The sequence below is a fragment of the Prinia subflava genome, chromosome 10 (genome assembly GCF_021018805.1).
Source record: "Prinia subflava isolate CZ2003 ecotype Zambia chromosome 10, Cam_Psub_1.2, whole genome shotgun sequence".
Classification (NCBI taxonomy): domain Eukaryota; kingdom Metazoa; phylum Chordata; class Aves; order Passeriformes; family Cisticolidae; genus Prinia; species Prinia subflava.
In genome coordinates this window covers 9,731,016-9,744,831 of record NC_086256.1, presented here as the reverse complement: position 1 = coordinate 9,744,831, position 13,816 = coordinate 9,731,016, and the positions used below count along the sequence as shown (strand labels likewise).

The 13,816-nt window shown below is 50.3% G+C and overlaps 1 protein-coding gene and 3 non-coding genes across 4 annotated transcripts; 3 read left to right on the top strand and 1 right to left on the bottom strand.

Annotated features, from left to right (window-relative positions):
- Positions 1-398: 398 nt before the first annotated feature.
- Positions 399-4,205, bottom strand: TMEM53 (transmembrane protein 53). The gene is made up of 3 exons (XM_063407236.1): positions 4,096-4,205; positions 3,515-3,627; positions 399-1,700 (listed from the first exon to the last, which is right to left on the bottom strand). The coding sequence occupies exons 1-3, from the start codon at positions 4,151-4,153 to the stop codon at positions 1,041-1,043; spliced, it is 831 nt and encodes a 276-aa protein (XP_063263306.1). The 5' UTR covers positions 4,154-4,205; the 3' UTR covers positions 399-1,040.
- A 5,797-nt stretch (positions 4,206-10,002) lies between these two features.
- On the top strand, positions 10,003-10,117 carry LOC134555821 (U5 spliceosomal RNA). Its single transcript, XR_010081513.1, has one exon. It is a non-coding gene; the product is annotated as a U5 spliceosomal RNA (small nuclear RNA).
- Positions 10,118-10,995: 878 nt separating this feature from the next.
- On the top strand, positions 10,996-11,104 carry LOC134555822 (U5 spliceosomal RNA). The gene has a single exon (XR_010081514.1). It is a non-coding gene; the product is annotated as a U5 spliceosomal RNA (small nuclear RNA).
- A 448-nt stretch (positions 11,105-11,552) lies between these two features.
- On the top strand, positions 11,553-11,667 carry LOC134555814 (U5 spliceosomal RNA). Its single transcript, XR_010081506.1, has one exon. It is a non-coding gene; the product is annotated as a U5 spliceosomal RNA (small nuclear RNA).
- The last annotated feature ends 2,149 nt before the right edge of the window (positions 11,668-13,816 follow it).

The window sequence follows — 13,816 nt, the reverse complement described above, 5'->3', positions numbered from 1 at the left end:
TGCATAGACTGCAAAGACTGATTATCTGAAGAGAACATTATGGACAAAAACGTATCTCATGGTCATTTGTAGGCTGGAGGTGATTTAAGAAACACCCAGTATAAAGCATAGCTCCAAGAGACAGTTCCATTTCTTCTGCAATTCCACCTTTCTGTTTCTGGGGTCTGGCACAGCTCTAATCCAAAAGTTTCCCTGAATATCCAGATGCAAAATATAAGCTGCTCAAAGACATACAATAACAAATAAGTAGCTCTCCAAGAAAGCAAACTACTCAGTAGAACACACAAAAGACCAGAAGGAAGAGAAACAAAACACTAGACACATTCAAAAATGTTCGCTTAAACCTCTGGGTTGAAGAACACAAAAGTTATCACAAACATTGGAGCTCCCACCAAAGATCAGAGAGCTTTGACTGTTTTATCTCAGCTATTTAATGCAACCAAATACAGTCTGGCATATGGCCCTACACACACCTTTTCCCAGTCTTATACTTGGTTTCAGGGCCTGATCTCCAACAAGGAGAGTACAACAAGAGCTGGAATGCACTGAGAAAAGCAAAAAGCCCTGCAGACTTGGCTCTGTTTGTTCACTGCAAGATAAAAGAAATGGCAGAGAGGAAAAAAAACAAACAACAAAGACATGGAAGAGTTGTATTGTAAAATTAGTACAAGCAACAGCACATGCACACTGGACATTGGGGACACAGAGACAACACGGAAAGCAGAGAACAAGAAGAGACAGAAGAAACAAATAATACTCAGTGTGGGACTCTGGTCTGTGACACCTTGTTGAAGCACATCAACATGAACCACGACAGGATTTCACCTTCAGGACTTTAAATTAATCCATATCTACTTTCTGCTCTAACGTGGCTGGTCCAAAGGCCAGGCTGGAGGCTTTCACACTTGTAGATAGTAGGGGAAAAAACAAAACAAACAAGAAACCTCTACTTCCCTCACTTCAAAGACACAAAAGCAAAGGGGTGACATTTCCCATAGGAGCTGAGCAAGCAGAGGCAAACACTGAAGGTCGTTACAACACTAAGGAGCGGAGCCCTCGACACAGTCAGACAGGAAAGTTGTGCAGAGGCTGCAGTAGTAGGTGGGGTACACCCGCATGTGGCTGACGTGAGCCGAGTCGGAGAAGTCCACAGCTTTGACAGGAACGCCGAGCTGCTGCCGGGCGTTGGCCATGAGCTGAACCTCGCCGGCCTTGATGATGAGATCGGCCTGGGAATAGAGGTAGAGCTCGGGCCAGCGCGAGGGAGCTCTCAGCAGGACATCGTAATGGCTCTGGTGGATGTAGCGGGTCAGCGGGTACAGCAGGATCCGCAGCACGACGGCCGTGCTGGCAAAAGTGAACAGCAGCAAATACTTGAGCAGCACGTTCATGGAGGCCAGGACAGTTGCCAGGGCACGAAGGGCTCCTTGCAAGTTTCTTCTGCCAGGGGCGCTATCGAAAATGGTTCCAGCTACCCTGAGGTTCTTAAACTTGTGGGTGTGGAGCGCCTCGACGATGTAACGGTACAGCATGGCACCACCATTGCTGAACACATGGAACAGAACCGGCCTGTTTTCAACACGGTAGTCAAAGAGCAGCTCCAGGAGTTGTCTGGCTGGGGTCTGCAGGGATCTGATGCCAAAGGTCTCAGAGAAGAATACCATCCTCCATGGAGCCGTGTAACGGATGACCGTGCACCCCTAAGAACAACAGAAAGAGATCCCACACACATTTAAGCTGTGCTGCAAATTACAGAGTAGGCAAGCAGCAGTACAAAAAAACATGAAAATCTGGGAGAGGTTTTCAACAGAAACCACAGGGCCAGAAGAAAGCCTTTAGTGTCAGCAGCAAGGCACTGACACGAATACAGATTACATTAATCATAATAGCACACAGTACTATGAAAAGGCCTGGCTTTGTTCATGTCTAGATGCTTTCAAATCTTGTGCTAACTGACGTAACCCCTGAGGACACTGCCACCCATTTTTATGGGTGTTAATCCTCATCCAGGAGAAGAAAACCATCTCCTGATTCACAGACCTTCAGTATCAGCCGTTTTGGTCAGAGCAGCCTGCTCTGGTACACATCCAGCTCATCACACCAAAGCAAATTTAAGAAGAAAGAGGAACTTCCTCCTCTCCTTGGGTGAATTTGTTCACAGCTGTCTCTAAGACTCACCACTAATCAACACTGACTTGATTTTTGTAGACCTTCCTGAAACACTCCAGCTGCAGAAAGAGCGAGCTCTGGCTGAAGGACTCAGAACTCCTGAGCAATTGCCTTCACGCTTAAGTCTTTACATTTAGATATAGATTTGGAAACAGGATCTTGGAAGAGTTTCAAAATAGAGCAGATGGAACTACATTTATCAATGGTTTAGACCTGTCTTATCACCTGTGCTCACTGACATTACACACTGACAAACATAAAGCAAAGTCACCAAAACAACCCCCCAGAGCTCCCTAAACAGTGAACAAGAAAGAAGAGGATATCAAATTCTCAAATCAAAGCCTACTCCATCATCTTGCCATGGTTACAGCCACTTCATCTTAGTGAGCTAAGAAAACCCATCCTCTCCTTCCCCATTTCTATGATCTTTCTGAGAGAAAGGTATTTTCCAAGAAGCTGTCATGCTAGCCTGTAACGTGCTCCTCATCCGCTCAGCAGCATCCTAAAGCCACTTAACAACTAATTCTTCACTAGATGAAGCCAATTAATGACTCCTGCACTGGATTACACATTAACAATAGACGTGTTAATGTACAAACTTTACCACCTATAGTTGGAACAGATTTGGATAAATACAAGATTCCTCATATGCTGACCAAGAAAAAAAAATCTAATGTTTCACCCCATGCTACAAGCTGGGGTCATTCCAGTAAAATACAGTATCAGAAAGGAAAACATCATAACTTAGGGAACATAACTTAGGGCAGTAGGACAGATCTCTCTAGTTCAAACACAAGGAATTCCTACTGGGCAGCTATGACTATCACAGGATGTCTGTTTCACAGACAGGATAAAATTAATTTGGCTTACAAAATTTAGATGAATCATTTTCCCAGAAAGGAAGAGCCAAAGGCACGACAGATGCCGATGTGTTCTGTCAGTTCCCACCCCAGCCTCACCACGTCTGTGCTGTGGCCTAACAGAAAGCAGTAAACACAGAATCTTTCCCTGCATGTTTACCTTTTTGGAAAACTAACACTGTTCATGTCATTCCTGAATAATCTCACAACTTTAAAAGCGTTAAGATACTTCAGTGAGTCACAGAGCAGCTGAAAATTTCTCCAAGGAAGTATTTCTGTCTTAGCTGCACACACCAAGGTGACATCAGCAGCTGTTAGATAACACTGCCCACGCTGTGGGAGACAAGGAGCTTTCAATGACAGGAGAACTCTCACTCACGCCCCATGAGTGAGACTGAGAGGCTTCAGAGAGACTTTACCAACATGCAAAAATAAGGCAGTTTGACAGTATGACAGTGTCATGAAAATACAGTTGGGGTACTCACCTTCTGGCGGTAGATTGCGCTGTATTTGGCCAGGTATTTGTCCTGGCAGCCGGCCCAGCCTAGGAGGATCACCACAGGCTGGCCCTCGGCAGGCTCCCTCCCTGGACCGCCATCTGAAACGAATCACGAGGGTTACAGAACTGCCCTCCACAACTTACACCCGCTTGCCTGGTTAGTAAAGTTTAAAGGCAATGGTGAAGCAAGTATAGGCTTGACTTCTCGGTCAGTCAGGAGCATTGCCTCACGCCGGTTTCAGTACGAGGGCGTGCTCTGCAGCACAGCCCAGCTTCAGCCCCTGCAGTTCCCATCGCTCCAGTGACGCAGAGCCAGCACCGAACGGATCCCTGCGGGGGCCGAGGCCGCTCCTCCCGCCTCCCGGCGACACAGCAGCAGCTGCCGCCACTTCCAGGGGGAAAAGGGAGGCAGCCCGCCCTGTCCTCCAGGGACTGCCAGACACCTGCTGGAGCAGCAGTGCCCCACGGCTCTTGCTCCCATAGCCCAGCCCGCTCCCCCCTTCTCGGCCCGCAGAGGCGCCCCAGTCCCTGCTGTCACTCGTGTCCCGGTCCCGCTCGCCTCCGCACCGTGGGCCTGCCCCGGCTCCAGCTCCACCACGGCCGCGCTCAGCCCGCGGGTGCCCATGGCCGCGCACCGTCTGCCGCTTCCGTTCCTCCGGAAGCTCCGCCCAACTCCCTCCCCGCAGCCAATGGGAAGGGAAAGCGCCCAACCCTCCTCATCATCCGCCCCGCCTCCCACTTCCTTAGCAACGCGGCCTTAGCACCTGCCCAGCGCCCCGCCCACTGGCCACCCATTGGGCAGGGGGCGAAAGTCGGGCAGCGATTGGTTCAGCCACTTGTCAGTCACTGCGCGGGGTAACCGCCCCCTCGGGGAGCGGTGCGGGAGTGGGGGCTGAGGCGGGCGGGGCGCAGGGCCGGGATGAGGGAACTGCAGGGCCCGGAGTGGGGATCGCCGTCGGGGCACCGGGGGATACAGGGGGGTTGAGAGGGGTTGTTGGCCCTGATTTGGGTGTTTGGGTCAGGAGGGGCTCGGCACGCGGGTCACGGAGTGTAGACACTGGAGTGGGATTTGGATTGTGAGGGAGCATAGGGTCTGTGGGATGGTGCTCTGGGGCAGGGAATGCTGAGTGGATCAGAGGGTCAGGGCTGGAGGCAGGGCGCAGTGCAGGGCCTGGCGGGGGTGAGGCAGTGCAGGGGTGGGTTTGGGGCTGTGGCTGGCTTAGCAGTGGGGCTGGGAGTCGGGACATGCGGGTGAGAGAGGGCCCGGCGGGACTGTGGGTTGAGGGGCTGGGGATGTTGGGGTACGCTAAGGAAGGTGCACTGTGCATGGGAGGACTTGAAGTGTGCCAGGAAAGAGTGAAACCTGCCAGGGAAACAAGCCCTACCTTCTGCCTGAGGCTGGGCACAAGACTGATATTGCAAGATGCAAAGGTAACAGCAAATCACTGCCACTCGGTCCTTCCACGAGTCCAAGGCTATCACTCCCTGGCACCTCACACTCGGTCTGAGGCTGAAGCAGCACCAGTCTGCCTTTTGATCTCAATCTGATGATTTAGCATCACTCTGGATGTAAAGAACTGCTGGATTGCCAGACCCAGTTCCTAAATCACCAGGGTTTTTTTTTCTTGGCAGGAATAAAGCCCTGCCCTGACCCAGCCCGGTTTTGATTTTTAGGTCCAGTGGACTGGGTGGTAGCCCAGCACTGTTGACAGCAGAGTTTGAAGCCAACAGCCAGGGGTTACATGCTGATGTACAGTGCTGAGTACATGCTGATTACACTGACAAACGATTCAGGCAAGTCTTAACTTCCCTGTGTCTGTATGTTCCCATGTGTTAAATGGTCATAATAAAAACATTAATGTGCATTTTCAGGGTTCTTTGCAATCTTGGCTTAAAGACTCCTATGTCAGCAAATGCTGTTATTACAGCAGCAAAAGATAGACACCACTGTATCCTCTGAAGCCATGTCATCGTTTCAAAGTGTTTTTTCTTTTTTTTTTTTTTTCTTTTTTTTTTTTCCATTGATTTATAGGCAAGCCCTCTGTATCATTAAAATCCTCACGTGCAGAGGCTGGTGCTGGTATTTCTGAGTAGCAGGGGGTGGTTACTGCAGCTTTATAATAAAAAAGGGAGAGCATTACACCACCAGCATCTTAAACATAAATATGGAAACGTTAATTTAGAATCAATTTTGGGATGTTTCAGACTGTAAAGTTCTTTTAACTAGATCTCTGTTGAGGACAGAGGAGCACTTTATGGGACTGTAAATTTCATGCAAACAGTCTCTGTGAAATACAGATTCCCCCTACACACGAGCTGTTCTCTCAATATCAATCATATGCCTTGTAAGTAATGTTTCACAAATATTCTGTAAATCACAGGAAAATGCTTGCAATAATGTGAAATATGACTTTCACTTGACTGTTTCAGCAGAGGCCCCTAACAGGCCATTCTCCTGTCAGCACTAACATTTGTTATGGCTAATAACATTTTCAATCACAACTATTTTGGGAAAATGGATTTATTTTAAACCTGCTTCCCTGCAAAGGAGGTCCTGAAAACGCCCTGCCAAGGACACAGATGCCTTACAGAACACAGACCGTTAATTCCCAAATGAAATTTCATCTCATCTTAATTCTCAAGCACTGCTCCTTAGCTAGCTTTTTGAAGACTTTACTTGTTTGTTTCTAGGCACTGAGATACATATTCACATCTTAGTTGTTGTTTTCAGTCTGGTTCAGATAATAGGAGTAAAAAGTTACTTTGGAAGTTACTTTTGAACAGATTATCTTGGGGATTTGAAATTTTGCTCCAGATGCTAGGAGAAAGGGCTTAAGAACTTTGTAGACAGAAAATTGGTAATCTTGATGATTTGTATTACATTGAAAAAAACTTCTTACTGAAACACAAAGATTTTATGTCATTTTAGCTTTTTTTCTCAATAAACCACACTTATATAAAACCTAAAATGGTGCTTTTGTTAGGTAGGATGTCCAAGAAGTGTATTAAGCAAGGTGTGAATTCCTCTCTTATCCTTAGGCATGCTGATACAGCTTGGTGGAGGAAAAGGCACCTGTGTTAATGCCATTGTTTGTGACCTCATCCTTTTTTCTGCATCTGTGTGTGGGCACAGATCCTGGTGTTTAACAGCAAAGCTCCTTGAGACTGGTCAGTGTCCTCCAGCCAAAGGTGTGCACAGCTGTGGGACTGACACACAAATGGAGAGCTTGGTCCCTGACATTCCATCTCCCTTTCTAAGTGCACCTTCACATTTGTCAAACTGCAAGAAGGAATATCATACTGAGGCAAAAGTGTGAAAAAGACATTTAGAAAAATGTAGATTTCTCCATTTAACACCTGTGTGAAGAAAAAGAAAGAATTGCACACAAGAGCAATTCTGTCTTCTTGCTTACAGCTCTTATAATTTTAGTTTCCCTTAGATTGTTTAAAAACATGCCAGGAAAATTAGACAGTGAAAAGATGGAGCAAATGTCTGTCATGCTAAAGGGTGCCAAAGCACTTTCTCACTGCCAAGGCCAGACATGTTCCTGGTGTGGATGTGGGCCCAGGCCAAGTGCCTGTTGTTCCAGCATGTGAGTGAGGGCTGTGCTGCTGTGCTAACAGGCATTTATAGCCCCCTTGACCCTGTCACTCCCCATAAATCCATACCTATTTCTGCTCTCATTTCACTCTATTTATTCCCTGGCAGGTCAGATATGAGATGCAGTGTTCATATCATGAGGCTAGTGAGAAACCAGGCTGGGGTAATGGGTAACATCAAAATGACTTTATTAGCAGAGAAGAGAGCTCCTGACCAGGAAAATAATCTCAAGTCTGTCAGAGATTCATTGTGCAGCCTCAGATACATCAGGAGCTCTCTTTTTATCCATGAAATGAGTATAAGAAAGATTAGATTAAATGGTTACTAATGCTTTAATATTATTTGCCAGAGCTTTAAAATGTGATTCTAGTGGTAATTCATTAGCACAGTCCTTTTTCACAGATCTTTTTAAACTTCTTTCTCATTTTTCTCTAGGCAGAAGAGATCATGACATCTGCCAAAGAGCAGGAAGCCATTAGCCATCATGGTTTTCTTGAAGGAATGGGATAGTGCCCACAAAGTTGCTCAAAGTTGTGTCCTGAACAGCTTCATTAAAAAACAAGGCAGAACCAGAGATGGAGTTGGACTTCCAGGGAGCCAGCTTGTTTCTGGCTCACCTAAAAGTGCGGCTCAGGATGATGCATCTGTTTCCTTGGACAGCTGGAGGTGTTGTGTGGTACTAAGATGGAGAGGATGGACAAGTTCTCTACTGAAAATTTGTTTGAAGAATAAGCTTTTGTACAGAGACATCCACATCCAGCCACATTTCCAGGTTTAAAAAACAACTTGGCTATCGAAAGATGGAACTGAAGGAAAAGCCAGGTAACCCATCTCTCAAGAACCTAGAATTAGTGGCTTTTCTCACATTTGGATGAGTGTGCTACCTCTGCCTGCATGTAAGAGGACCGTCCATGCTCTTCTGCAGGGACAGTATCCAGGCAGTGAGATGTGAGGTGATGGCTCCCAGGACATGGCATGCTGGCAGAGGAAGAGGGGCTCCAAGGCAAGTGATATTTCAGGCCTTGTTCCCCTTATTCTTGCAGCCTTGCAGCCACAGATACCTTATTGAATTTCTGGAGATTGGAGGTATCTTGATTCTTCTGGAAATACTAGGGCTGAACCACCTGAAAGAAGAGGACAAAGGAGAGTCTGTACAGCTGCTGTTGGCTCACTGGAGATACTGGCAGGGAGTATAAGGAGCTCATTTGTGAAAGCTGTGGTACACAGCATGTCCATTTGTGCTTTGTCCTGATTCAGGCGAGGATGTTCTCTCTGACCTCTGGCCCCTGGGGCTGCTTGCTGCAGTGAGCCATTCCCTTCCCCTCTGCCTGCTTGATGGCAGATCCAGCAGTGCTGCTCTGGATGGAAGGAGTTCAGAGTCTCAGCTATTGTTGAGCAGTTGCATTTCATCCCCTCTCGTTTTTTAACAAGCTCACTTTCTTCACAGTCATTTTGGTGCGATATTGCTGCCTTGCTGGTTGCAATTTCTCTTGTTAAAAACACAAAACAGTTTCCATCCTTACCTGCAGCATTCACCTACTGCAAACTATCCCAGAGTTCCTCTCTCGGGTGGGAGAATTTTGCATCTTGTATATTTTAAAAGCATTACAACATTTTTTTCCTGTTTTCCCTCCTGGGTAGAAGAAGCCAAACACTGTTAGTTCTGTAGTTCAGAGGACATTCTTAGAGGCTGTGGGGTGATACATGCTGTCACAGCTTCCCCCAAAAGAGACAAAGCAGCAGGCTCAGTAGTGGGATCAGTAGCAGCTCTGCAGGCATGCCAGTGCCAGACTCTGTTTCTGTAAATGCTTGCAGAACAGCCTTCCTTGGCCACTTATTCCAGCTGACAATTTTGCTAACTAGTTTTCTAGTTGTGGCTCCTGACAAGTACAGACAAATGTTGTCCTAGCTGTTTGAGCCACACTTCAAGTGGAAGGCAGTACTGGGTTCTCTCAGAGTGACACTGAAACAGCTGAGACGGCTGATCCAGGCTCATCCAGGCACACAAGCTGGCAGCTCTTTCTCTGCACAAGGGTGCAAGCCCTGACCAAGTTCTTACTCCAGCTCAGCAGAAGGCCAAAAATATGCACAGATCCTGCTGGACTCTTCGGGCCACAGCAATCCCAAGTACTAGAGCCAAGATTTCCAAGACCTGGAAGCTGAGCTGTTGTGTACATCTGCCAGGCCCGGGATTCTGCAGACACTCGGGGTCATGCAGGTGAGCAGTGGGGCTTGCTGGGGACAGCGGGCAGTGTTATTGTGTCCTTCCCTACTCAGGCAGGAGCTGTGCCCGTCTCCTTGGCATTGTGGCTGTACTGGGTAGCCCTACTGCCTGGAAGAGAAGAGCCTGGAGAACTGTGTGGAGACTGTCCCTGTCACTCTGCCCTTTTTCCCCAGGATATGATGGGAGATGTCCCCTGTGTGCTCATGGAGCCCATGCCGGGTGTGCTGTGCTTAGTACACCTGAAGGTCCCGTACAAAGGTAGGATCTCTCTACCCACACTGCGCGGTGTGGGGCTGGCCTGGGCAAGCGTGCCGGGGGCGGAGGGCAGGCACAGGAGGTCTCGGCCGAGCTTCCCCGGGGCCCCGACCCTGCCTGGCTGCGGCCGGGGCGGGGCGGGGCGGGGACGGGCGCCCTGCTCGTATTGAGGGTAATTTGCATACCCAGGGTGCACCGCGCGGCGGTGCCACAGAACCGCTGCAGTTCGGGCCGGCACCGCCCGGGACCGCAGGTCCGGAGCACGGCCGGGCTCTGCGCGGGGCCGCGGCAGCAGGACGGGGCAGCGGAGGGCCGGAGCTGCGGGCACCCGGCCTCGCTGTGTCCTCGAGAGGGACAGCCATTGATGGGTACGTGCCGAGGGCGGCAGTGAAGCATACTCTGGTTTCTCTTCAGATCGTATAAATCTTTCGCCTTTTACTAAAGATTTCCGTGGAGAGGAACAGGCACGAGTGTCGAGAAATTTTTTGAGGCTCCACTTCGGTGGAGCTATCCCTCTTGTGGTCAAAAATAGATTAAAATTTTCTTTATTCTAAAGATAATTCAGCTGCAGTCTCATAGATAATTTAGATATATACGCGGTGGTCTATAAACGAAATTGCAGTCTGCTGCAGCCCGGCTCCCGGCAGGACTGCCGCGGTATTTACGAGTCCATCCCACCGCCCACAGCCCCGCCGGGGCGGACACTTCACTCCCCCTGTGTGATCACAAGTTACGCGATGACGGGCCGGGCTCGGACGAGCCCTCCTCCCGGCCGGGCGAGGCAGCGGAGGCGCTGCATGCCGGCGGTTCGGGCTCCGGGAGAAGCGGCAGCCGGGGCCCTGCCCGGCAGTCCCGGCAGTCCAGTCCCGCCCAGATAGGGGTGGTGTTGGCGGCCGCCCGGAGCTCAGCACCGTGCGTGGGCCCCTACCGCAAGCCCCCTTGCTGTCGAATTCCGGTCTGTGGCGGGGGCGTATGGTGCCCTTTCTCGGAGCCGACTTTTTGCCTCTGCGCGGTGCTGCCCGTGGCGACGATGCCACCAGACCCGAGCGCTGCGGGGACCTTGTCCACTCCCGCTCGCTTTATTCCCAGGTGCCGCGCTCCGCTCCCCCTGCCCCGGCAGGAGGGCAGGAAGCTCCGGGCTTGGCCGGGGCGGGCCGCCCCCTCGGCTTGGTGTCATCAGCATACCCGGGATGCAGGGCAGGCAGCGCCGAGACCGCCCCGCCGAGCGCCGCCGCTCCGAGCTGGGCTGTGGTACCGGCGGGGCTGGTGCCGAACCGGGTGAGGCGCCGGAAGGAGTGGGAAGTAAGGAAAAGAATTGAGTGAGGGTTGCCGTGTCCTGTGGGGCAGCAGCGGGGAGTGGGCATATGTGCGAGGCTAAGTACGGCCATAACTCTGGCTTCTCTTCAGATCGTATAAATATTTCGCCTTTTACTAAAGATTTCCGTGGAAAGGACCAAGTCATAAGAAATTTTTCGTGGCGTCATTACGGTGGAGCTAACCATTTATGGTTCAAGAAAGAGCGAATGCTGAGCGTCCTTCGGGATGGGTTGTTGGTAGTGAATTGCGGCAGTGGTGAACACAAGCGATCCCCCGCGGTTAAGGACCGTGGGGATAATGGATCCGCTGCGGCACCCAGGTCAGCAAACCAGCTTGCCCCGCCCGTGCGCGCCGCCGGCTCCGCCTGCTCATTCCGGGCGGCGCGTCACCCGGCTCATTTGCATGCCCGCATGCCCAGGATGCTCCGCGGTCCCGCCGGTGCCCGGCAGTGCTGCAGGTGCCCCTGCCCGGGGGGCTCGGGGGGCTCGGGGAGCTGCCCGGTGCGTGCATCCCGTGGGGCCGGGCCGGCCGGCGGTGCGGGGCCGGGAGCGCCGGGCGGGCCGACGTCGCCCTCACCTATGGGGGGTAGAGCAGAGGCTGCCTATGTCGGCGAGGAACATGGCCGGCATACTCTGGTTTCTCTTCAGATCGTATAAATCTTTCGCCTTTTACTAAAGATTTCCGTGGAGAGGAACAGGCACGAGTGTCGAGAAATTTTTTGAGGCTCCATATCAATGGAGCTACAATTTTCTGGGTTAAAAACAGAATTTTAAAAGCCATCACTTGGATTGAACTAGCCGTAAAGGTGCGAGTGCTTCCGTCATCACTTACAGGGCTCAGCCTCACCTTGACAGGTAAGGTAGGGGAGGTGCAGGATGCTGTTCCCTGATGCTAGGGGTGCAGCAGCAAGGGCTGCCCCGGTCCAGGCTGTGCTTGCCTACAGCACTAATGCCTCTCTGCAGGCCTCCAGAGGTGTGCTGAGGGCTGCTAGGTGAGGGTGGTGAACACTTCCAGCACTGAGTGTTTTCTATCGCAGCTCAGCAGTGCAGGCCACAGTAGCCCGGGCTGCCTGAGCTGTGGCGTGTACATAGATCATTAAATATCACCACAGTGTTTCCCGAAAAACTACATCCATCCTCCTTTCATGCTAGTAGCCTAACTCCAACTCTAACATCTTAGGAGTGTTCCAAAGTATCATTCTCTCCTTCCTAATGGTCCACATACACACAGAGCCACACTGGGTGAGAGAGTATGTTTAACAGGCAGCTGCCACAAAAGCCATTGGGTGAGAAACTGGAACAGAATCTACAGGACCATGAAAAGAACCTTAGACCAGCAGCATCTTTCAGTAGGAAATGACTGGGACATGCTCCTCCCAGGAAAGATTCACCCATTCACCTCTGGCACTCCTCTCTGCTGGGTATCCCAGCTCTCTCACATCCCCAGCCCTAAGCTGGTTGGAGATGGGTGTGTTTGGGAATGAGGCAGAGTCAGAGCCTGCAGGTCGAAGTGCTCAGACCCTCCCTCCTACTGCCACTGGAGCTGGCTTCAAGTTTTATTTATAGGAAGATGTGAAATTTGCACTGGTCTTGTGTATATCACCCTAGATGTCTGGGTCTGGAAACACCATATATCCTGCACAGGGCTGAAGGGTGCTGCATTGCTCATGGGCACTGTATTCTCCACACAGCTGAGAGCCACAGCCAGCAGTGAAACCCTCTTTTATAACATCAGCCACTCACTGGAAAACCTAGCATCTACGATCTACTTCAGAATCCTTAATGAAATTCAGCCATTTGCACTAAAATGGGTTTATTCAGTATGAATTTCCTGCAGTGTCCACAAGATAGTGCTGTCAGAACACCTTTTCTGCAAAGGCATGACAGAAAATGCTTGGTGGCTAGGGAGGCAAAGCTGAGGGGGTTTCAGTGACATCCTGCCAGATATAAGAGTGGTGATGTTTGAATCCTGGGGTTTTTATGGTCACAGAAGAAACTTGCCAGACTTTAATATACACCAGGAAGCTCCTGCTGATCATTAAACAGTTAGCTCTGAGCAAGCCCCAGTCTTAAATGATTGTTAATCCAGGCACAGCTGAAGATTTCTTGTTTATTTTGGGACTCTTGTGTCTGTTGGTGCTACTAGGGCAGGACAGGACCACAACACTTGCCCTCAGGATTGCACCAAGAGGCACAGCCTCACATCACTGTGTGGTTCTTCCCCCATCGAGGGTAGGAGCTGATGGCCTGCAGATCAGTCTCTAACTCCTACGGCAGATACAGGAAAATAGGCAATGTTAGATCCACAGAGGGAAAGTAGTGGGCAATACTTTGTTCCTTGCATGGGGAAAGGCTGGATTATCCAAGAACACTAACACCTGAAGTGGAACAGGATTATCTTGCTTTTGTCCAGACTCAGTAGAGCATAAAAGCCCTTTTACTCTGGCTGGCCATCTTAGTGTGATGCAGGCAGAGCCCAGGTCCAAGTCAGCCTTCACAGTTCAGAAACCCTCAGAGTGCTCAGCCCCACTCTGATCCCAGAACCTAAACTGTTGAGCACAAAGTGCCCCAGCTGGGGAGTAAGACCATGCTTGGGTTGAAGTATCCCTTCTTTAGGTGCTTGTGACTAATGTTTGCTCACATCCCTCAAAGATCCCTAACTCTTTTGCTGTCTTTTCCAGGCCAGCCCTGAAACATAGCACACAGTTGGTCCAGTCCAGGGTGAATAACTGGCCTCCAATATCGTTGGCATCTCCAGACACACAGCAAGGATGCAGCCCAAGTTGGCAGGTGCAGAGCTGGGAGGGCCTGGTCACCTAAATTACACCCTTGACTTTCAGAGGGACAAGGTAGGTGGGAGAAAAGAGGGAGTAAGGGTAGAAGGGTCCCTTT

Bases quoted from the DNA above. Each gene is read 5' to 3' on its own strand.
- TMEM53 (XM_063407236.1), bottom strand. From the start codon at position 4,153: ATGGGCACCCGCGGGCTGAGCGCGGCCGTGGTGGAGCTGGAGCCGGGG. The intron at 3,628-4,095 runs GTGCGGAGGCGA...GATTCGTTTCAG, and splicing joins GGAGCCGGGGCAGGCCCACG to ATGGCGGTCCAGGGAGGGAG. The intron at 1,701-3,514 runs GTGAGTACCCCA...TGTTGTTCTTAG, and splicing joins GCGCAATCTACCGCCAGAAG to GGGTGCACGGTCATCCGTTA.